Source organism: Haliaeetus albicilla, chromosome 2 (assembly GCF_947461875.1).
Source record: "Haliaeetus albicilla chromosome 2, bHalAlb1.1, whole genome shotgun sequence".
Lineage (NCBI taxonomy): Eukaryota > Metazoa > Chordata > Aves > Accipitriformes > Accipitridae > Haliaeetus > Haliaeetus albicilla.
The window spans coordinates 39,929,267-39,952,937 of record NC_091484.1 but is presented as its reverse complement, the minus strand read 5'-3'; the positions used below and the strand labels follow the sequence as shown (position 1 = coordinate 39,952,937).

At 36.7% G+C, this 23,671-nt stretch overlaps 1 protein-coding gene across 7 annotated transcripts in view; it reads left to right on the top strand.

The window, feature by feature from the left end:
• Positions 1 to 23,671, top strand: part of KCNH8 (potassium voltage-gated channel subfamily H member 8) — a 207,173-nt gene that overhangs the window by 112,682 nt on the left and 70,820 nt on the right. For 4 of the 7 annotated variants that reach the window (XM_069772019.1, XM_069771982.1, XM_069772025.1 and 1 more), the window contains 3 exons: positions 11,355 to 11,515; positions 13,684 to 13,725; positions 17,165 to 17,372. In XM_069772019.1, the coding sequence (XP_069628120.1) occupies positions 11,355 to 11,515; positions 13,684 to 13,725; positions 17,165 to 17,372 (411 nt within the window). The remainder of the gene's footprint in view (positions 1 to 11,354; positions 11,516 to 13,683; positions 13,726 to 17,164; positions 17,373 to 23,671) is intronic. The other 3 variants (XM_069771991.1, XM_069772010.1, XM_069771999.1) reach the window with 3 other exon arrangements.

Sequence of the window (23,671 nt, the reverse complement as noted above, 5' to 3'; positions counted from 1 at the left end):
AGCAGCAGTAGAATAGAAAAAATGAGAGTTTATATAGGGACAGATAAATTGTTCTTCAAGCAATATAACACTAATTTTTCCTGGAATCTTTCCTAAAAGCTCTCTGGCCAGATTCTAATACCATTATCTATATATAATTAAATAACATTGCCTCAAATAATCAGATAGATCAAAGAGCTTGGACTTTGGGGAAAGTATTGCTAGTTAATGACAATTAATGTAAAATCACATAAAGGAAAATGGAAAAAAAATAAAATAAGAGAAGAGCTGGTCATACGATCTAGGAGAGGGAGGTGGTGTAGGAAACTGTCTGCTCTGAAAATCAATGGGGTTAATATGTCTAAATCATCTAGGTCTCAAGCACAGGACTGAATTACTGTAGTCTAATAAAAAATCATGCATCACCTAATCCCCTGGTTACTGCTTATATATATACTGTTTGCCCTAAAGGTGCAGGATTTTTCAACTTTATTTAGTTCACAGTAAAAGAGAGGTAAACTGAGTTACATTACCTAGCATTTTCTGCAAACTAGAAGTGTGCCATGGGCAGTTATTGAATCATCTGACTAATCCTAAATTGTTATGATGCTGTATGTTGATCACATGTCTAATCTCAGCAGGATTTATTTTAAAAAAATCAAGCCTGAAGGGAAAAGATGTTGGAAATCAACTGTTTCAGGTAAAATAATACTGTTTATGGGTAAAGAGGTTCAGCTGGCCACGAGATAAATTTGTACCTCTGAATTATCTCTTTTTTTCTTTTTTTTAACAGGGATTACAAATTGAGATTATACAAAACACGTATTGTGCTTTTGAAATTGGAAGAGGGGTATTATTCTGGAAAACATCTTAAGGATAAATAGGATAACTTGGTGAATTTCTCTTTATGGTTGTCAATCTTTTTATATCATTTAGGATTGCAACCTGCATTATGCACTAAGCAGAACCTCCATTTTTTTAATGTCATCTTTTTTTCCCTTTGTTCAGCACAGTTTAAATTGGTGTATTCATACCATTCACTCAGTGGATGTGTCTGTGTGTGAATGTGAGCATGACCGAAATCTAGAAAGGGATGGCTTGGTAAAGGATGTGATATGTCCTACAGAGCTTTAATTCAAGACAGGTCACCAAACAGTTCCAAAACCCTACGGACTTGCTCAGAGCTCCCAGCTCATTTATGCCCAACTATGAAATGAGTTGTCTTTTCATAGGAACGGAGCATTGCTAGGGCATGGATTTTCACACTGGAAGCTTGTGAAAAAGAAAATGGTCACAAATAGCTGAGTAAAAGACATTAGAACACTCAAATATGGAAAGGAATAAGTTAGCACTTTTCAGTTAGATCATGGTATTGGCTTCAGAAATTTAGAATGAAAATATCACAAAAGCATGTAGCCATGGTAATTGCAAACTTGGAAGACATTAGGGTAATGTTGGTCCCAGACTTCTGATGTTTACTGCTGTGGATACTGTGTAGAAGCTTAATTGGAGCAAAATATATAAATATATTAGGAACTGCAACTGCATATAGACAACATTTTCTTAATGCAGATGCTTTCATGGCTGAAAAAACTTGGGTTTGTTTTTATACAAATCCATTTTCTTTCAGTGTAACTTTGTATGAGTTTTAGAGATATCACATTTCTTACAAGAATTCTTTTTTTTTTGGAAGGGATGTGTGCACATATCTTATCAGTAGTGGCAATAATAGGCTGAGAGAATCCATGCAGCTTGAACTAGTTAGCCATGGGATCAGCTAAATCAAGGTTAAGTTTGAGGTTGATTGTACCAAATGGTTTTATGAGATTTGTTGATCACTGTTTATTTTCTCTGCATGCATCTGAGGGACTTAGTGCCTAACAGGGCTTCTGGTTTGCCTTGTGTGGGGTTGTTAGGGGAAGGTGATCAGTCCACAGGCTAGAGAGGAGGAGCAGGACTGGAAAAGCAGAAAGGAATGGCATCCTACAGCCCATGTTCAGACGTAGCAGCAGAGCGGGGCTGGAGGATGTAGGGTGAAAGCTGCTGGCATGTAAAAGAGAAGGTGAAGGGATAAGGAGGTAAGAGATTAGCCTAGGGAGACTAAGCAGAGCAGTCTTTCCGAGGGTGACTGGCCACTGACTTGCTGTTGAATTTTTCCTAATATGAAGTGATTCTGCCTGACCTGGGTGTGGAAATTAGAGCTGAAATAACTGGGAAAAAAAGCTCTATTTAAATCTTTGGAGGTGAGGTGGGGGATGCATGGGTGATATGATTGCTTGTTCCAAGCCTGTTGAAATTGGAGGTCTTGGGTACTCCCTACTGAGAGCTGCCAGGTGAAGTTCACCTTTGCATTTGGAAGCAGCAAAACTACTTGCTGCTTTGCGGACTGACACACTTTGCTTCTGTTAAGCTCACAAGCTCATCTGCACAGCAGTAAGTGGGGAAGCAGTGAAAGTCTGCAACACAGGTCAGAGGTAGCTTAAAATGCATAGGTGTTTGTTAACAGAACAGGTGTATCTATGCTAAAACACAATAAAAATCTATGGAAAAAAGGCACCTTGTAGCTTCTACATGACTTAAGAGCCTTTCTTAAAGTCAATAGTATAGTTTAGACTTTATCCTGAGTTTTAATTTGCTTGAAGTCTGATTTTTGCTGTCTTATTTTAACTGAAATTTAATTATCTGACTTGAAATTAGAACCCAGCTTTTTCCTAAAGAAGACAAGAATAGAAAGGCTTCACCCTTTCCTTCCTCTCTACATCAAGCATAAAGATGATATTTTAGATATGCACGTGCTGTGTTTCAGCACAGAATGTAGTGAGTCAACAAGTTTGATAATTTCTGCTGTTAGTCCTGCTTTAGTTTTAGGTAAGTATTTCATGACATTGCTCATGTCAGAGACATTATTTACATCCCCTATTCTGCCTTCCTGAGCATGTGGCATGATATATGCAGCTTGCAAGATCATTTAAAATTATGTTTTTCCAGATTACATGGAAAAAAACTGCAGTGAGGTAACTTCAGAATTTTTTCTTCTCTAGTAATAATGCTTATTATTAATGATTTGTTCATTGTTTGTGTTATGAGAGCTGCTGAAACAGAAAAGAGATTGTAGTTCTTGTCCCAATCCGAGACAAACATATCAAACACAGCTTTAAGTAGAAGCTTGCACAGGCTGAATTTTCTTGATAGAGCATACTTAAAGGTAATATATTCAAACATATCTCTTGTAGAAAACTTTGGATCCACTAATTGTCCAAAGATATTGAAGTCACTCCATGTAAGCTTTAGCAATCAACTCAGAGATTAAATGTCCCTCTTGCCTGGTTTACAGCCGTAATCTGTAAAAATGTTCCCCTTCATGCTGTAGGAAATGGTTAAAACTCACCTCGTCTCAGGGCATTTGGAAAACAAATTCAGCACTAAAGAAAACCATTAGTTTTGATGCTGTGGAGTTCTCTGGACTCTCCAAAGCTTTACAGTATTGATGCTTGTGTTGAATTTCAAATTGTTCTTTGATAAATTCGTGTCATCAGTAGGTAGAAGCTAGTACACAGATTATTGTAGTTTTTTGATGTTTAACTACTCTTTGTTGCATCAATTTGATTACCCTTCTAGTTGACTGAAGTCTTAATAAGAAAACATTTATTTAAAAAAAAAATTAATCTTCTACTTTTTAAACAGCAGTCCCCAAAAGACGGTGGAACATGTAATTCCTAAAAATAATAAAATTTCTCAGGAGAAATGGTCATTTCTAAATTTGTGTTAAAGATTTTGTTGTGCTTTTAGAAGTTTCTTGCCTCAGGAGTTCTGTTTGGTTTGGGGTTTTTTTTTTTGTTTCCTTTACAGCTTTCTCAGTAAGTACTTTAACACAGCAGTTAAGCTGTAAATAAGGTTGCCCAGATGAAGAAACTGTTTACACACAAGTATAGCTCAGAAAGCTGTCAAGAAATAAAATATGGATCACACTCACCTACCTCCCTCTGGATTTTTATCTAATGAGTTGGATGCAGAAAGAAGCACTTACCATTTCCTATTCAATTTTATATATATAAATGTTATCTGGGGCTGTTGTCCTAAATTGCTTTGATAAGAAGGCACAAAGGGGTGCTGTGCAGAAAAACCTCTAATCTCTTCAATCTTGAACAGTAAATTCCATACGCACATTGATAAGCCTTTGGTGTGCTGGATGGCTTAGGGGAATTTAAAGCAAGCATTTATCTCCTTTTCTGTTAAAGTTTTAGTTGTTTCACAAATGCTAATGTGCAATAAGTAACAAAATCCTTTTTCTAACTTTGATAACTACACACTGGAGGTTTCTGAGAAAAATGAGAATGAGAAGTTTCAAAATACTAGTGATGTAAATATCCTTATCTTTCTTTCTTACCTATATCAAGCAAATCCGCATGAAGTACTTATGTGTGTGGCTGGTGCTGCCATACTGATCTCTAAACGTGAATAGTAACCAACGAACTCTACTAAGCACCTGTGGAGCTGAACTGACCCCCTTGCTCATTATGAAGCATATGAAATCATGCTAATTTCACATCTTAATTGTATTACTGAAAATTTCAGAACATTTTTGTAGCTTTAATAATGCAGGGCCAGCTGAGACTATTTGGTGATCTGATCTAAAATTTTTATATCTCTGATTCTACTTATATGTTCTGTTCAGCCTGAGGATGTTGTTGAATGAAAACAGTAGTTCTTAAAGCATGAACCAATTATAAACTTTGCAAGACCTCAGTCCATGGAACCAGATAGCCTGGGATATGTGTCTAGACCACTTTGTGTTAAGGCTTTGCACTAAATCTTGAAAATTTTGAAGGAACAACACTGTGCCAAAACAACGAGAACTCCCTCAAAGATTTCATTAATTTAGGGGACTCTATGGGTTGACTCTAATGAGTAAAAGGGAAGGAATAGCAGAGATCAAACTGTCAGAAACACCACAGATCCACTACTAGCAGTGGATAGGTTAACTAGTAAATGTCAGATGACCATTGCAGACTGTCTAGCTTTGAACTGCAGAAGACAGCATAAAACATTTCTGCCAGTGAAACCCGGGAAGTAATTCTTCCCCAGACCCAGATCTGGCATTAGAACTGAGCATTTGATCTAAACACATCCTAAAGAAATCCTTTCTGATACCTGAAAGGAATGGTCCAACATGATCCTCTCTCTGTGCTGAGTCTCTCTCTGCCTCTTCTCTTTGCCCTCAGTAGTGTATCAGTGGGGGAAAAAAATTGCTTCCCGGCTTCTTGCATATAATGGCTAACAGGCTTGAAGACAAGATCTTACTTTGCCCAGTCTTAGTGTAGCCTACCTAAAGAACATTTAGGGAGAAATGCAGATCAATCTTTTTTCCCCCTAAAGCTATGAAATGAAGGGAAAACCAGAGTAACTTAATGCTGCAAAGCATGATCATGACAGGCAAACCTACCTTTCTTTTCCCTAGCACATCTACATATATATATATTCACCTCGTGTACATAAGTTAACTGAGTCCACATATGTGTTTTGTGCTCGAACATAACTTAGATATCTTTAATATGACATTGTGTTATACAGTATAAGACTGTTTAATGTGAATCCAAATGATGGGAGTTCATCACATCATTTGCTAAGCCACATTTGATTTCCAAAATGAATTTACCTAAAGTCAATGTCTGCCCAGTGTAGCCTATTTTGCCTAAGTAGCCTATCAGTGGATGAAAACAAGTCAAAGTCAGTTCTCCTGATAGTATTCTGGAGCTGAGTAAACCAAGAAAGCTGAATTTACAACATCAAGTGAAGTGCAGTCCAGGTAGTTTTTTGTAATTCTGCTCTTAGTCTTTTCATTTGTCATGAGGTGTAGGTGCTAGAGTTGTATGGCTGTAGTTTTTTTCACGAAAGGCACAAACTGTTTTCTATTCACAGGTGATATTCTTGGTGTTGCCACAGCTTTGTACTAAGCCCATACTGACACTTTTAGCTATTAGAAATCTCTTTTAGTGTCATTGTTTTCCAAGCCAGAATGTCCCCTTCTACAGATATCTTTTTCCTTCTTGGGTCTTAGATGTGTTTTGTGTGTCATATGGAGATATTTGACCCATTTTATGTTTGGATTTAGATTGGCCACAGTCATCAGTCGTCTTTGTCAAAAACTACCATATCACTGTGAACTAATCAGCCAAGATGAATCCTCTAGAAACAATTTTGTTTATAAACAAACCCATAGTAACAACATTTTGAAACTGAGCAGAAAGACAGGTTTGGCTTTTGTTTTATGTGTCTCATATTCTGGTTAATGCAAACCTTCAAATTAAAAAGATACAGGATGAAATAACTTGAGCATATCTAAGTATTCTGCAGCAATCAACTAGTTTGATAGCTATATCAAAAAGACATAATTTTGTCAGCAAAAGAGTGTGTGTTGCTTTCGCACTGTCCAGGAACTTATGGTATTAGTTATACTTTAACATTTATTGCTATTACTACATGTTTAACATACATGCCAGAATGATCTGCTTTTCTTGTGATTAGCAAATCTATTGTTTTCTGGAGCACCACTTTTAGTGGTTCCCCACTCCCCAAATTATTAAAATTGTTGTGGCAAGTTCCATTTCCTTGGTATTTCTCCAATTTTCCTAGATCTTATTAAAAGTTAATACTGGTAATTCAGAAAGTGGCTCTCAGCAAGTTCCACTTAGAATATTAGGTGGAACTTTGTCTTCAAAAATCTCCTTGAAATGTCTAATGCCTCCTTTGTTATATGATAAGCTTCTGTACCATCTGCAGTATCATTTAGAATGATAAATCTTCCTACTTCATTCCAAAACCAGAGTTTTAGTGTTCTTCTTTTGAGGAGATAAGAGGCAAGTGGACTAGAATATTCTATACACTTCTTCAGTCTTGTTAGTCATTTAAACTTAATTATCTTTTGTTCTCAGTTTCAAACTTGTAATTTTGATAGTTACTGATCTTTTCTGCATTTCAGTTACATTTTCTGGGTTATTTTGCATCTTACAATTTTGTGAGGTTTTTTGTTTATTTGTTTTGGATTTTTTTTAACTAGGAAGGCTTATTGTTTTTCCTTAACGTCCTGAATGTTAATTCATGCTTAAAATTAATATATGTTGATAAAGCACTTGGGGTCTTCAAAAAAGTTTTTTTTACACTTCCAAGTGCATATCTTAGATGATGTCATATTTTCACAGTGTCAATGTATGATAAGGTCATGTTTTCCAGATCCAAACTGTAAGTGATTTTTAGTTCAAAGATAACTTTTCTCTCCTCATTAAAATAGACTGCAACACTAATTTACTCCAAATTGCCACAGAACATCTAATCCCATGTTAGGTAATTATTATTTTTAGAAACTGTTAGGAATTTTTATTGCTGAGCTTATAAGAACAACCAGTATATGTCTGAAACCAAAGGCACCTATGATGCTGTGTTTATCATCCTACATAATATGAATAGATGATATTTTTCAGTAACTGCCTCTCTTTTTGTGGGCATGAGTTGTCCTTGCAAAAAAGCATACATTTATCATTTGTTCCTGTTTCTCTGCCAAAGTAGAACAGCCATAAAAGTGAAAGACAGGATGAAATATAGCCAAAAAATCATTTCTTCTATCCACATTGAAGAACCTGAAAATAGTACATGAAATACCAAAATGTTTTAGCACTGGAGCTATTAATATTTATTTGTTATAAAATTGTAAAAATATGCAACAGAATTATCCTTTATTTAAGGGTGAGGAATATGTATATGAAAAATATGCATATGGCAATGAAAATGATTAAATGTACATTTGTCTTGAATGAATGTCTAATTAATATTTTATAGAAGCTGATCTATCATGGAAGTGCTTCTCTGATTATGTTACAAAAACTTTAAAAGAAACTCTAGGGAGGTGAAACTTTGAAACCTGGTTGGTTTTTTTTCAGTTAAGAGGAAAAAAATATAGGTGTATATAATGAAACATGACTGATTTATAGCAGCTATTAATTTCCTCAGATCCTTTTGTGGTTCAGACCATCATCTAACATAATCTACAAAATGGGTATCTCAATGCAAATCTGAGTAGAATCAAACAAGATGGTAAAATTGACACTTTTGTAAGTGTATTATACCAATCTTTGGCAGTGCTTTAGGCAAACATTTTTACACCTTGTGCCCTAGAAATGTAGAGATCTTTAGCTCCAATTCTTCATAGCTTCCATCATCACAATGTGTAAGCAGCGCATCACAGCAAACATGGAAGAAAGCATCTCTACAAGTACACTAAAGGAAAGAAAGTTTGATAAAGCTGTTCTTAAGATGGAAATGCTGTCATGGATACTGAGCGACTGCAACAGACCTCCTGCTGAAACCTGGATAAAAGTCAATAATTTGTCTGAGTGTCAGCTACTCCATTTTATTTAAAACGAAGTGGAAGCAACTGGGTGAAGTTAGTAGGTGGATGGATTTAATTTTCAAACTCCTTTGCAAGAACAATACTGTGAACTCTGTTGTAGGACTTCAACAGTAATTTCTGCACGCATTGTGTGGCTGCTCTATTTGAGTACCTATGTTCATAAGGCATGAAAAATAGTTGTTATAAAATACTGGTCTGCCTGGTCCACACATAGACGTTAGCCCTAAGCATTTGAGTCCTGTAGGTACCACTCTCCAATGCTATCCTGCTATAGTGAAAGTCAAACAATTTCCATTTTTAATGTTCTTTTAGTACCAAAAGATTCTAAAATAAAAATCTGGATATGAAAAATTCTTTTAATACAGACTAGTGGCAATCCATGCCTTCTCAATGAGGCAGCATCTTTCATTGAGCTTTTATAATATGTCAGATTGTTTTATATCAAGTTGATTTACTCAGTTAAGATGAACCTAGTCAGATACTTTTTCTCTTGCTCTGCTTTACAGTGCTTTCCTTTACTGTAAGTCTATGTGTTGCCTGTCCTTATTATACTAACAACATTGCTGAAAACTGTAATTTCCAAAGCTGTCTTAATTCAGAAGTAACAGCACATAAAAAAACCCACTACAATAAAAAAAAAGATAAAACATGGGAAAAGGTGAAAAACAATGTCCTTGATAAATGGGAAAATTCAGGAAAGGGGAAAAATACCTAACAACTAGAACCTAATAAAATCTGACTCAATGACAGAGAGCTGCATAAATGTTTATTTATTCCATTTTCAGTGTACACGTTCCATATAAGCACAAGGGCTTGGTTTTCAAATTTTTGATTTTCAAAGAAATCATGGGGGAAAAAATACTAAATGTCCATTTTTGCATTTTGCTGTCGAGGTTGTACAAAATCTTGCAAATGGGACAAAGCTCACCTACTACTCTTTTTATTGCTCTAGTGGTAGCAATGTTTTGTGTGTCATATTCTGGAAAACCTATCTTTGGATTTTACTTTCTGAGGGGAGTCTGTTCATACTGGTCTTTGCAGACATTTCTCATACACTGAATGAAAAATGCAGGATAAAAGGTATAGCATAAATTAGGCATTCATTCTCATGAGTGCATAGCAGGAAGAAAAGTTCTCAGGCCCCAGAAACTACCTACAAAACCAAGAGTAGATGAATCTACTGCTCCCACTAGTAATCCTACTACTACCTTCTTTTTAGTTCTAACTTGATTTGCATTATAACCAAGTTATAGTACTAGTACTTTTAGTGTTCATTTTGTTTTAATTATGAAGGGACAAAAGTTGAGGTACACTTAATTTTTAGGACTTCATAGCTTTCTTTTTTTTCTAGGAACATGCTGAATTGGAGCAGGTTTGCATAGCACACAAGAAACTAGCTGTGAGAAAAGGAAATACCTGCATCCAAAGAGAAAATAAATCCCTTTACCAGTCCAAAACTATGAAATACTTATATTCTATGTTTGCTTCCATTTGCAAGGCAGACATCCTCTTCTTATAACTTCACACTGCTGGTGGGCAAGAGGCTGAATTTCACTAGTAGCTGCTTTCCTTTGGCATTTCTACCTCCCCTTCCCTAGAGGCTGTAAGAAATATCTGTTTGGGCAGCAAACACTTCCCAAACATCTGCATGCTCCATGCTGTATATGGTGCGGAGCCAGCCCCCAGCAGCTGCTGCTGCCACCTCCCTACAAAAGGGGTGCGTAGAAGAGGCAGCTGAAGGTGTTTCTTCTTGTGCATCACCTAGCAGACAGAAAGGAAACAGTGCTATCATTGCTGCCATAGACGGCAGAGGGCACAGGGATTGCAGTTCCCTCCTTGTAACACTTAATAATAGGCTACCTAGATTACAAATAACACAGCTGATGAGTCTGTTACATACTGAACTAGTATCTAGAAAGCTGCCTCTCATAACTTCGATATTAAAGTCCGCTGACTTTCAGACTGCCAAGACCATCACCCTGCAGTTGTTATTTTTTAATGAGAAAAAAGTCAGTCACACTCTGAATGTCTTCCTAACACTTGGGATCACTTCTTTCTCTTCTGTGAGATGGTCTTCAACATGAGGCACTACAATTTGCAAGGCAGCAGCCTAATTATCTTACTGTAAAACACCATCCTTGATGGTTGGCTGCACTCTTTTCTGACATTGTAAAAGTTATACAAGTAGTTATCACTAATGTTAGAAACTGGGTGCATAGCTCGAGGACAGATTATAGTCTTTGTCTTGTAGGACATGAAAATAATCGAGACTCTGTTGTCAAGACCTGAGCTTTTCTTTGAGTGTTAATGTGTTTTGGCAAGACATGTCAAAAGTATATCTCATATTGAAAGACACTCATCCTGGAATGTTAGATAGGAACATACAAAATGCACAAGCCACCAGGCAATTCATATCACTTTTGTGATCTCCACCATAGCCCAAAAGCCTTTTTTTTCAAGTGAGCTCAGCACTTTTCTGCTGATAAACAAATGGTTATCCTTGAGGATGACATTTGTTCTCTGTGCTGGATAGTTATCACTAAAAGAAAGTTTCAATTACACCTTTTAAATAAAGTAATTAATAATTTTTTTTATCTCGAAAGAAATATGAGTAAGTTTTATGCACAGCAATCATACCCTCATTTTTCATTAAGAAAAATGCTACTATTTGGTACTGTTTAAAGAGCAATGTGGGGGGAGGGTTTTTTTTAATCTGAGCTCCCTTTGAAATCAGTGGGTTTTAAATGTTTTAAACATTCTTTTTACTCCTTACAAAGAACAACATGCATCAATTGATTTAACTCTATGTATGTGGATCTCTTACCAATATATTTTATTTGTTTCTCTGTTAGATTCTTCATCTGTTTTTTTGCCACACATAAGAAAAACAATCAGTGTTATGGTGGATTCCTGGTGTTATCTCCAGGAATCAAGAAATCTCTGTCTCTCATTCTGTTCATTCTTTGTCAAGCAGATATTATTTTAAATTTCCGAACAACATACGTCAGCAAGTCTGGCCAAGTTATATTTGAAGCAAGATCTATTTGCATCCACTACGTGACTACCTGGTTTATCATTGATTTAATTGCTGCACTTCCTTTTGATCTTCTTTATGCTTTCAATGTCACTGTGGTAAGTACTAACCTGTCTTTTTTAACTGTTCTTTTTTCAAGAGGGGTTTGTTGGTTTTTTGTTTTGGTTTGGTTTTTTTCCCAGATCTGGAGACTAAAACTGAATGAACTAAAATACCTTGTGTCTTTTTCAGCTTTGTAATGTATTTTCACATTGGATGCTGAAGGAAGGAATAAAATCTAATTGTACATGTTGATTAAAAGTATTACAAGATTGAGTGTCATGAAAGACACATATGTACCATTTTTTTTGATTCAATTATCCTTTGTAAACAGTTGCGTCTATGTTAGCTTCATTTATACTTACTGTACTCAAATACAATTCCCTATGGCTTTTGCTCTCTTATGCTGCATAAATTCAATCCTTAATTTTTCAGGACTCATAAATTTTTGCTGGGGTAAAGTAAATCATTGTTATGGTCAGTATGGTCAGCATTCTTTACTCAGCCAGGATTCTTCTTTCTCTTTACCTCTGGGCATTCTAGTGCAAAAATTACAGCATGATCACGTATTTTTGTGTGTTCTAACATCTATTACTTGCAATTATCGTTAATTTGACTTTGTTTTCAACTCATCTTTTTTAGAAATATAATGACAAAATACTTAAGCTGCTTTGAAAAATGTGGGTTTAATGTCAGGTGATGTCATAATCATGGGTGATGGGTTACCTTTGTGTTGGTTTACTTATGCCAAGACAACGGTTTTTCTTCTGATAGCCCTATTAGATTTAATAGAGTAAGAATCTACTAAGCAAAAATACAGCAAACAGACAAACCTCCCAAACCCTAAACACCCCCTCCCCCTGTGAATCAGTAAGTTTAATTTTGGAAAAAAGTGTTGGCAGAGGTTTCTCAATTTTGTGGAATTCTCACGTAAGAGACTTAGGGTTTTAAGCTGTCCACTTTCTAATTCTCAGAATTTTGATCTTTTGTAAACAGATGCATTGAATCTCATTTTCATTAAATGTGAGTTACAGACAAGTACATAGATGATAGGATAGACACATATCAGGAAAAAAACATAGAAAAATACTAGTCAGGAAGCCTTCCATGTAAGATATCATGTTTGATTTTATAATTTAGTTCCATTTCCTTTGATGATCTTTCTTTTCACTCCATTTGTCACATTAAGAACCAACAGTCTGATGTTACTGCAGTAGCTTTCAAAACCAGATGGTTAATAGTTCCACATTCTTCAATCACTGGGGTTTTTTTGTAACTGGTGGGTAATCTATTTAAATACACTACTATCTCAGTTTATCCCTTACATTAAAACCAAACAGACAGCATGACTGTGTTGGTTTAATTTCCATTAAGAATTTTTCATTGAATGAACCAGGTCTGGTCTTTTTTTTCAAGGAGAAAATTAAAATACCAAAGTTGATATTTTTTTCTTTTTTTTTTTTTCGTTGGGAAGACTGATAAGTTTTCCATACTGAATTCTGGAAAAGAAAGTCTTATACAACAATTATTTTTACGGTTAAAATGTCACAATATTAAAAATGCTACTGTAATATGATTAATACACATCTCCTATCTGTTGTACTTTTGAACTTTTTTCCTTAATAACATCACTGACATGGTGACTAAGAATATCCAGGGACACTGAAATGTCCCTCTATTAGTAGTGGATCCTGAATGAGATAATTAATGATAGACTAAGTTCTAACACTAAGCCCCAAGTAATAAACAATATATAGCCATGTTGATCTCAAAATTAACACTGACTGACAGGCATAGCTCCCTGAATGCTCCAAGAGTTAAATAACTTGTTAAAAGTTTTTGCAATGTCCAATCTTCTTCCTTCATTTGCTTTGGCCCAACTTCGGTAACTAACTGCTATATGGTAAAGATCACTACATAGCAGAGAGTCAACGGCCAACTCTCTCTTCCCTCTGGTTAACTGAGAACAAATCCAGAATTTGGGTGACTGCACCCTGCATTCACCCCAGCAAAGTTGGTCATTTTATTCTCCGTATGATTCCTTGATGGGAACACAGTGCCTTACTGTATCATACTTCCTATCGTGGCAAGACTTGGCAACTGTTAACATAATCCTCAAGTTAACAGTGACTATCAACTGTCTCAAGAGTGGGGGGAGGTGTTAATCACATTCCACTGTTTTCAGACTTTATGATTTAATAAGCCATTTCCTCATGTCTGTTCTCAGATTTTCACTCCATCGACTCTCAGATGTTGCCTCAACAGAACGGTGAGAAGGGGCATCAGGGAGCATCTCACTTCTTTGCTGTTCAGGCCCCGGCACAAAGGCCAAACCTTTAGGGATGCTCTAAATTCTGCAAGCTATAGGTATAGTGCCATACATACCTATGTATGTATGGCACGTAAATGTCATCCTCCAGTTGGAGATTTGTGGAGCTAGAGTGTGTGAAAAAGCTGTGGAGTCTCTCACCTTCCTTGGAGATATTTCAAAAGAAAAAAAGTGAATCTGTATGAGTTGGCTCTACTGCCTTTAGACCTTGCAGGGATTCTGCCCTACCACTGAATGGGTGACTCTTTGGAGGTCTGAGACCTCAGGCATGTTACTGCCTAACCTGCCATCTGCTTCCAACCTTGTATTTGTCTAACATAAAGGATCCCTTAATCTGTTGAAATGTGGTGTGAAATGCTGCCAATGTAAAAAACAGGCTATTAAGTGCTAGTTATAATGATTGAATTTTCTCGTCTGAGTAACTATTGGTGGTTATACAGCAAGAGTATTATTTTTTGAGGAAAACCAACTAACCAAGCAGGCAAAAAGGATTAAAGATCCCTGTCACTAGTCATTTCTTAAAATGTATCATGTTTCCTTATTAATTCCTTTTTGCCATGGGAGATGATTTTTCCAAGCAGAGAATTTCATCACTAGTTTGTAGCAACTTTATTTCTTGGTACTTCTCATCACTATGCTATGATTGAGTTTGTGTTAGTTTTACGTAAAATTCTGTCTCTGTCATTTTGACAGAAAAAGGTTAACCCAGCTAGTCTAAAATGATTAACCAAATGGAAAATTTAGATGGTTTTATATCTGTGGGCAAAGCAAAATCTACACAGGCACAAGTATGAGTGCTGACTCCTCATTTTGTCTTTCTAAATTTGTGACATAGAAAAGAAAGCTGCCTGATGGCATTTCAGGTCTTCCAATGACAGACTGGACACAATACAAGAAGAGCGTTTGGCATGACTAATGAGAAAATTCAGTGCAACTACATATGATTAATTACATCTGTGTCCAAATTTATGCAGAAATTATTTTGAAATGAGGAAGTCTTTAGGCCTTAAAATGAAACATGTCTCCACATTAAAAAGAATATTATAATATCTGATTCACTGTTTTTATATCTATCAGTGTTCTGAAACTTAATAAAAATGGTCAGAATTTAGTCAGAAGTGATAACTGGCAAGGCACAGTTATTACTGTAACTGCCCTTTTGAAATTTCTTATTTGTAAGAATCTCATAAAAAATAATATCACCTAAGTTATCATTATTTGTTTGTGATGTGGTAGAACATAGGCACCCATGTTAAGATGAAGGCTCTGATGTGAAGGCCATAGCATATATACAATCATTGTATATATATTTATATATTACTACACCTTGAAGAGTCATTCATGAATAGGGACACCTTTATGTTAAGAGTGCAATAGAACCATGTTTGCTTCAAACAAGCTGATGAGAGAGAAGAAAAGGAGACTTTGGGAAATGAATTACCACAGAAAAAGAGGCAGTTTGTATAGTGGCATGGCATTCAATTAGAATAATTACATTTTAATAGTTATATGATTGTATTAAAACAAACATGATAATTCCTACAGCCTTCTGCCCCAGACTTGCAGATATTCTTGTGCTTAAGGCCACAGGCATAACTAATTTCACTGACTTATTGTAGGTGACATAAGATGGATAAAAGAAATGCAAGAGAAGACCTTGTAATTGTTTGTGTGCTCTAATGTCAAATCTTATTCCTGACAGCAGTGAACTTCAAAGTATTTTAAATAAGTGTCATGTTTTTGTTGATTTTCTTTTTTCCCCTGCTATGTACATGAGAAAAAAAGTAAAAGTTCTCGAGGAAAAAAAAAGAAATAATGGGCAGCAAATATTGCATGAAGAAGCTCATGGGAGAATTACTTATGCACTATGAAAACTGTAGTAGCAAAAAAAAATAATGTTTGTAGATGTTTTTATTTTCTTTTTTACAGGTTTCTCACCTACTCAATTACTGAGACTGGAATAAAATCAATGAATTGTTAAGTCTTCATGAATAAATCTAAAATACCCCATGTTACAGCATTTATCAGTCAACCTGGACCTAGCTGTTAGTGAATGCACGCCTATAAAATTAAGATTTCAGATTATTAGTTTTGGTAACAGAAACAGAGAGGCTTAACTTCAGGTTATTCTGGATTAGTAAAAGCAAAAGGATGTTGATCGAGGTGTGCTTTTTAGACTTTCTTTTCAGAGAGCTCATTACTGTGCTCTGGGAAGACATATCAAGTTTGGTGTTATTTTGCTAGCTGATGCATGTATCCTGTACCAGCCAGGTACCTAGCAGGCATTAATCCTAATGTCTCATTAATAAAGGGGAAAAAAAAAGTTTACCGTTAATGAAAATTATGCCTATTTAATCGACAAAAAATTATATTAAAAATATTTAGGATCCTAATCTGCATATTGCTTGCTAACTCTACCCAACAGCTGAAACATGAGTTAAATATATTCCATGCAAAACTGGGAGCTGTGCACACTCTGGTGTGGATGTTGGTTGGAGGATGCTCTGGAGGGGCTGGGGTCATCCAGAGACTGCTCACTTTGTGCATTGTTGCATGTCCTCTGAGGCCAGAGCCCATATACTTCATAAACTGATGTACACTTAGGGTGCTGAGCAGATTAGGTGCTGCTTTTGCCACATACACTTGAAAGGCAATAACATTTTAGGCAAGGAATTTAAGAAGTAGTATTAGAAATTTTAATACAAGTTTTTTGGACTCCAACTCAGTACAGAGCAGTAAAATGTGCCCAGGCCCCTGAACACAGGTTTAAATCTGAAGAACAAATCTGAGTCTCCGCTCACTTCTCTGCTTCCTTGCTCTGCCAAATACCTGCTATATGTTATTGCCTCTTCCAGGCTTAATTATTAAGCTGATTTCATCTCATACATAGTTGAGTTAGGCCTACTGTTTGGCTGTTAGCAGAAACTGAAAAATATCGTGTGCTTGAAGATGTTTATTTTGTTGTTTCATATTGGAATCCAATGAACATTGGTCGGTTTGACAATTATGTTTCTTTCTGCAACAGGGAAGGATCCATTTTTGCACAAACACAAATTTTTAAGTTAAATCTGGAAGAAGACTTTGCATGAAAAAAAGAAAAAACAAAAGATCTCTCAGTATTTCAAGTTTGTTTGGTTTAAATCAGAAATAGTAAATATGTATGTACACAGCAAAAGTAAACACTTTAGTTTTAAGCATCTTCTTTGCTATTCTCTGCTGTCTTAAATTTAATCTAAGCATAATATGCAGCTATGTAACTGAATGAAGAGTGGGCAAAAATTCTTACAGCTTTAGAAGAGAGTTTCCTCTCATTGAAACAAGATAACTGTGTGATAGAAGTCAATTGCTGACAGGTGGTTTTCTCTCCCTGTTCTCCTAGGTTTCCCTTGTCCACCTTCTAAAGACAGTGCGGTTGCTACGGCTCTTGCGTCTCCTTCAGAAGCTGGATCGTTACTCCCAGCACAGTACAATTGTTCTTACGCTTCTCATGTCCATGTTTGCCTTGCTTGCTCACTGGATGGCCTGCATTTGGTATGTCATAGGGAAAAGGGAGATGGAACAGAATAACCCCCTTACCTGGGACATAGGTAAGTTCTTCTTTCCACCATGTACATGTACATAAACATACACACGTGTGTATTTTTGTGTATATATGTATGTAAATACATAAAAACACATGTATAAGTCACTCAGCATTTCCTTTTTTGTTTAACCTTATACAATTATTTAGTGCTGTTTGTAGAGAAAAGGAAGAAATTGGTGCTCTGAATTTCAGGTCAATCCAAAAAAGAGGGTTAAAATGAAAAGAAAATGGGAAAAGTAGAAAACAACAAGATTTTTAAGAGTGATTCCATATTTGGGGAATTGAGGATCTGGATAGGAAAGGGCTAGATTGTGTAGAGATTGTATAAGAATGAATGAGAAAGTTCATCCTGTTTTTGCAAATTAGGCAAATTCTTCAACAGAGGCATTGCCTTGAGTGTGCTGATTATTCCTTACTACACATTGAAACAGATAGGCCCTGAAATGTCTTCAAGTTAAAACTTCCTTTGGAAATATTGTCTAGCTGGTTTGCAGGCTTTGCTGTTTTGCACAGCAGACGAGGTGTTTTTCAGTGGACAGGTGATTTTGGAATGCTCAGTTTTGATCCAATGTTTCGTTTCCACCCCAGCCTTCATTCTGATTTCATTGAGTGTTCCAGATTGACTCTTTAGATTTTAAGGTTATCCTTTTTAGTTTAAGGTTTATTATTATTTCTAAGGGTTGTACCCATGTGTGATGGTACAATGGGGAAACAATAAACCTTGTATAGGAGCCTGGCATCACCAGGTACTTGTACACCATTGAAGGTGTGTTACCCACTAGTGCAACAGGAGATACTCCACATCTTCCCAGGTGGGTCATTCTGGCTTTAATGTAGAGTTGCTTTTTTTTGCTGTCTTTCTCAGATGCCATATCAATATCAAGAATCCTTTTTTCTCCCTTTCCTTACTGGTTCCTTGTGTTCTATCTTTTTAATTCTAATTGTATTTACTTTTAGCCTGTATCAATTACTGAAGCAGGAGAGGAAACAAGGCCAGTCATAAAATTAACAGAAAGGGGGAAGCCCTGCAAGTTTTCTTTATGCTGTTAGATACTAAAGACATGATTAAAAAGCATATGCATAATTTAGAATACGGAAGTTATCTGTGAGAATAAAACAGTGCACATGTGTCTCTTTCATAAACAAATAGTATCTAATGGTGAGACAAAAGTTTCCCAACAGAAAAAAATATTTGGTGAGGGGAATGACGCAAATACCTGTGACCAAAGACTCAATGACGTTCATTCAAACTGCAGTATGCCCTATTCTTATCTCCTTTTCTTTCTTTCCTCTCTCTTAACACCATTATCATCTATCTAAATATCATCTACTAACAATAAGTCTGAAGGAAAATTTACAAGTATGTTAAAAGTGCCTGACCTCAGATGAGGTGAGAATGCTGGGTCAGGAAAAGGAAAAGAAGAAAGAAAGTCCAATAAATACATCTCTCCAGTTTGTCCATAGGTTACTGAAAGCTTTGTGGAGCCTTTTTATTCTTCTAGTTGGTTGTTTATTTCTCCTTCCCTTTGTAAACCAGGTCTGTGACCTGCTTCTGAACTCCTCATAGAGTGCAAACCTCTCAAAGAAAAGAGTGTGGCCGTAGGGGAGAAGATACAAAGAAAGCCCACTGTGCCCAAATCGGTCAAATACTGCTAACAGAAAAACAAATCCAGGTAATAATAATAATAAAAAGGAGTCTCTCTGGCAGGAAGTAGCTGTGAAGACACATTGTCAGCTTATGTAGGCCACAAATGATAGCTGATTTCAAAGCACTCATTGCAGTCCCAATAATGAGGATGGGCTGCATCCTTGCTCCCCAGGTGGGGCTGCTGGCCGCACTCCCCATGCTGCTTGTCCCCGAGTCAAGGCCGCATTCAGGAAATTCTCCTCATATGCTGTGGGGCTCTTGGCATTTATTGCTTTGAAAACATTAACTTTCACCCCTCAGTTTTGTCCTGTCTTGGGCAACAGCGGTAATAGGCAAATGTCCCAACAACCTCATTAAAGCAAATCCCAGTTTGTCTGGAAGAGAGCCATTTCACAGAAGTCCCATTCGCAGCTCAGCGAAGAGTGTTGTATCTGGGTTACCATGCACTGATCATCTTCTAACAGGCTTCCTAGGCAGGAACTGCTCCTTAACAACCTCTCACCGCTGGCTCGTCTCAATGTGAGACTTAGTGACCTTTCCTGGACAACTGCAGGCAACACACCTCCCCATTGGATGGGCCAAGGCACTTCTTAGTGGTGTGTGCTCTTAGGCTTTAACCTCCTACCTGGCAAAAGGGCATTGTTGTTGATCTTACAGCCTGATTTTATTTTAATTTTTTTCCAAAAGTGTGTTTTTGCATTTTTGTCTGGAAAGCTGTTCTACCACCTTCATGGATAATCTTTAAAATATTTAGATGCTATAAATGCGTAACAAAAATTATACTGCAATGACTCCTGCAAAGCTCGTACAGATATTAGTTCTGTATCTGTCAGAATGGTTATTTCTAAAGTTCTCTCTAGCACCATGACAAGCACTAAGTTAAATATTTTATGGCTTTGGGGATTTGTTTAAGGGTTTTTGTTTGTTTGTTTGTTTTTTTAAGGGAAACGGTTTAAAAATGTTAAAGTATTAGAAATTGGTTTTAGAAAAGAGAGCTCAGAAAACTCCAGATACCTGGCATGAAGCCATTATTTTGCAAAGACCACTTCAGCACTGATAAAATTTCTGTTTAAGCTTTTGTGTCACATATATGAGCAGAAAAATAAGATTATGTAATTTCTTCTATCAGTGCAAATTCTATTGCTCTCCACATGCAAACTACTTGCTGGTGAAACACAATGAAGTTAAGTCTTGGCCCTCTGTATGCTATAATTTTTGCTACTCCTGTGATACACAGTTGGTTATATGTAGCTAGCCTTTCTTTTCACCTTAAGAAAACTTCCAATGGCCAAACTGCTACACCTCACAGCATCCGTGTAGGCAATATATTGAGGGGAGAATGGTAGGCGTGATTTAGAGTATGAGTGATTAAGCAAAGTAAAATGAGTTCTGGACATAATAATAAATCACAAACAAATAATGCACATAGAAGAAATCTTGCCTGGGCTATAATAAAGGTGGTATGAAGGCCTCAACTGGAAAATTTTGTGCAGTTTTGGAGAGCATGTAAAAGGGATTTCTTACTGCAGGCAAAGCAGTAGAATATGATCCTTAGTCTTGTATTTACAGGTTGCAATTTTTAAACTTTTAATTTTATTACATTAATACCAAAACTGAAGACTCAAGTTTCCATCAGTCGATCTTATATGAAGTTCATTCCAGGCATTAGGAGGCTTTCTATTTGGCAGCTTTAAAAAAATACAATGTAAAAAATAGAATTCCTATACATTTTTATTAAAAAGAATGTGTTTCCACCTTGGAAAGTATGCTTTTTATTCTTCACTGGAGTGTCTCAGGTGGTGTCTGCCTGAAAAACTGGTACCCTGGTTATGGATGCTGCAATGCATACAACAGCTGAAATACAGTGACGGGTTTGTTCTAAGAAAGGAAAACCATGCCTGGAATAAAAAGATTTTATTGCTTTTTATGTTTGCTTCTATTTTTGGGGGGAGAGGCAGAGGGAGAAAAAAGCTTTTAGCAACCTCCTTTACTCCATTTAGTGCTTCCCCAGAAAGCCTGCGGCACAGATTTCAAGACCAAGGTTTTGCGAACACTTAAAGCAAACATTTTAAAGCTGCAGTACTGTTAACATAATACTTTGGACCTTGCTGTGCTATCAGATATGCACCATAGCCCAGATCTCACAACATTGACTTTAGTGGGAGTAGCATTTGCTTCTGTGTATCTATTTCTCTGGCTAATTTAAACAAATGAGGTGCTTAATTTGCATTTGGACTGGGGCAATGGGAGTGATAAAGTTCTCCCTATGAAAATACCCAGAACTGAAAAGTGTATTTGTTTTGTTCTTACTGAGCCTAATTGTAAGCCTTTATTTCATTTTTTGTCCTTATTCAGGCAACATTCTCATTGCAAATAATTTAAAAACTTTGTTACATTCACAAATCTAGCCCCATGGTTGCACAGAGAAAGATGTAGTATCTGGGATTATTATTCATGAACTGTCATGATGTGGTGGCATTGGGACATATACCAGTGTAGTATAATGTTAAAATCTGGATCTCTTGCTTAGCTCTAGTATTGCTATTTTAACTGATTACATGAGGTATTTGGAAAATACGCAGTATGGGCACTGTTTTCAGGTGCTAGAAACCTTTGCCTCAGGAATTTCTCCCATCTCAGGAAACAGTTGTTCCATGTGCAGCAGCTTGACTCCAACATCTGATAAAAACATGATTCCTGGACTGGTCATTCCCACCCACCCGAGACAGTGGTACACTCTTTTCCCTGCTTTTCCCTTCTAGCTTTTTCAGATCCCTTGCTGTTACGTTCCACCTTGTTCCCGTCATTTGTTCTCATTGGTGAAACAGATGTTTCCCTGAGACATGGCATGATTTTCAGCAACCTGTGAAAATAAGATTAACTTTCCTTAAGCTGAGTAGAGGCTAGACTGTGTTGAGGTTCCTGGCTGATCCTACTACTCTAATTCCATTGACTTCAATACATTGGCTCTCATCTCTGTAAGTTTAACTGGTATCAGATTTAGGCATAACTTCTTTATTTGCTGTCTGCTGTTTTGAATTAGTATATATCGAACTATTCCCCTTCAAGTTCTTATCAAATATGGGAAATGACTTTTTGATCTGTCTCTATGGAAAACATAATATTGAAAATGTTTCCTGTTGCTAAAGGCATTCATTCTGTGAGAACCATATGAGCTGTTGAAGCTCAGCTATCTTGAGTATAGTGAGGAGATTAGGAGAAGGCCAAGAGTCAGGATGCTGGTTCCCTTAGATAGTAAAAGCTGTCAAGTATAATTTGTGTAGTTGTCTTGAAAAAAAATTCCTTCCTGTCTACCAGAAATTCAGCTGCAGCTTTCTATTAATCCAGCCACATTCAGGAAATTTACAGTACCATTTACAACATTCTGACTATGGAGGAGTTGTTATCAAAGCAAAATTAAAAAGAAATAAAATAAAAAATAACCTGTGGTTTTATAGAAAATAAAGTATATGTGTTTACTTTGGGAGAAGCTTTAAAATCAGGTCTGCAAAGGTTATTCTTCAGTTATTTAAATCTTTATTTCAATAAAATACCTATTCTCTCATCTCAGAATTTTACTCATTTTCTATTACTTTGTAATTTACAGCACTTCTGAAAACAAGAACTCCATCATGACTGAACCACTGTACTTTCACATACTCCGCAATAGAAAACTTCCCACATGCACACTTCGTTTATCACACACTTGCAGTCAGAGCTTTTAAAGGGACTTGGATGCCTCGCTCCCAGTGAAGGATTTATACCTTGAATTAGCTCTCAGGGCAATGGATGGCAGATTTAGGTGCAGAATGAGGTGCATACACCTGAGTGGAACCAGTAGGAAATGCTGAAACCAGGGGTTTGCCTTCAGGCCCTTTCACTCATTTATATACCTCACATTGGGCTGCAGGGAAGTTATAAGCCCTTTTCACAAGTAGTGAAGGACATGTATGTTTCATGTAATGGAATTTAACGTAGAAATCCCTCAAATAGTGTTGATCCAAACTGGTAAATCTAGCAGTGTTGAGCTTTTGGAAAGTTTGCACACTGTTGCACCCATGCTAGTAAGGTTTGCCTTTCTGCAGTTGTTCATGCACTCCTCTGAGTCTGCACAAGCAGCTTGGGGTTGTCTCCATCTAGAGCACAGATGTGAAGTAGGTTGTTCTGGTGAAAAAAACCCCAAGAGGCCACTGATTTCTTTTGGCCACAGAAGGAGGGAGAGGCATTATTATCAAATTTCACTTTTCTTCAGCATAGGGTTCAGGCACTGGAACTTGTATCTAAAGTCTGGAAGATACAGCTACAAGGCAAATCTCTTTAAGATAGCATATCCGGATGTATGGGTTACTTCAGTCAGCATTCTTCCTGGGCAGCTCTCTTCCTTGAGTCCTGTTTTTTCTTTTCCTTCCCAAAGTGATGCAATTTCAACAGAGGAATGACCAATGCCTGAGTCTCTACCCAGAGTCTCCAGTGTCCAGGTGAAGCTAGAGATGAAGGTTTGGACCCTCCAAGGCTGAGGAGAACAGAGATCTGAAGTCTTTCATGTTTCTTTTTACCAGTGAGGTATTAGGTGAAATGACAATCCATACTCAATTAAATTTGCTAGAGCTATACGGTGATGGATGAGAGAGGAAGAACAAGAGTCCACAACTACC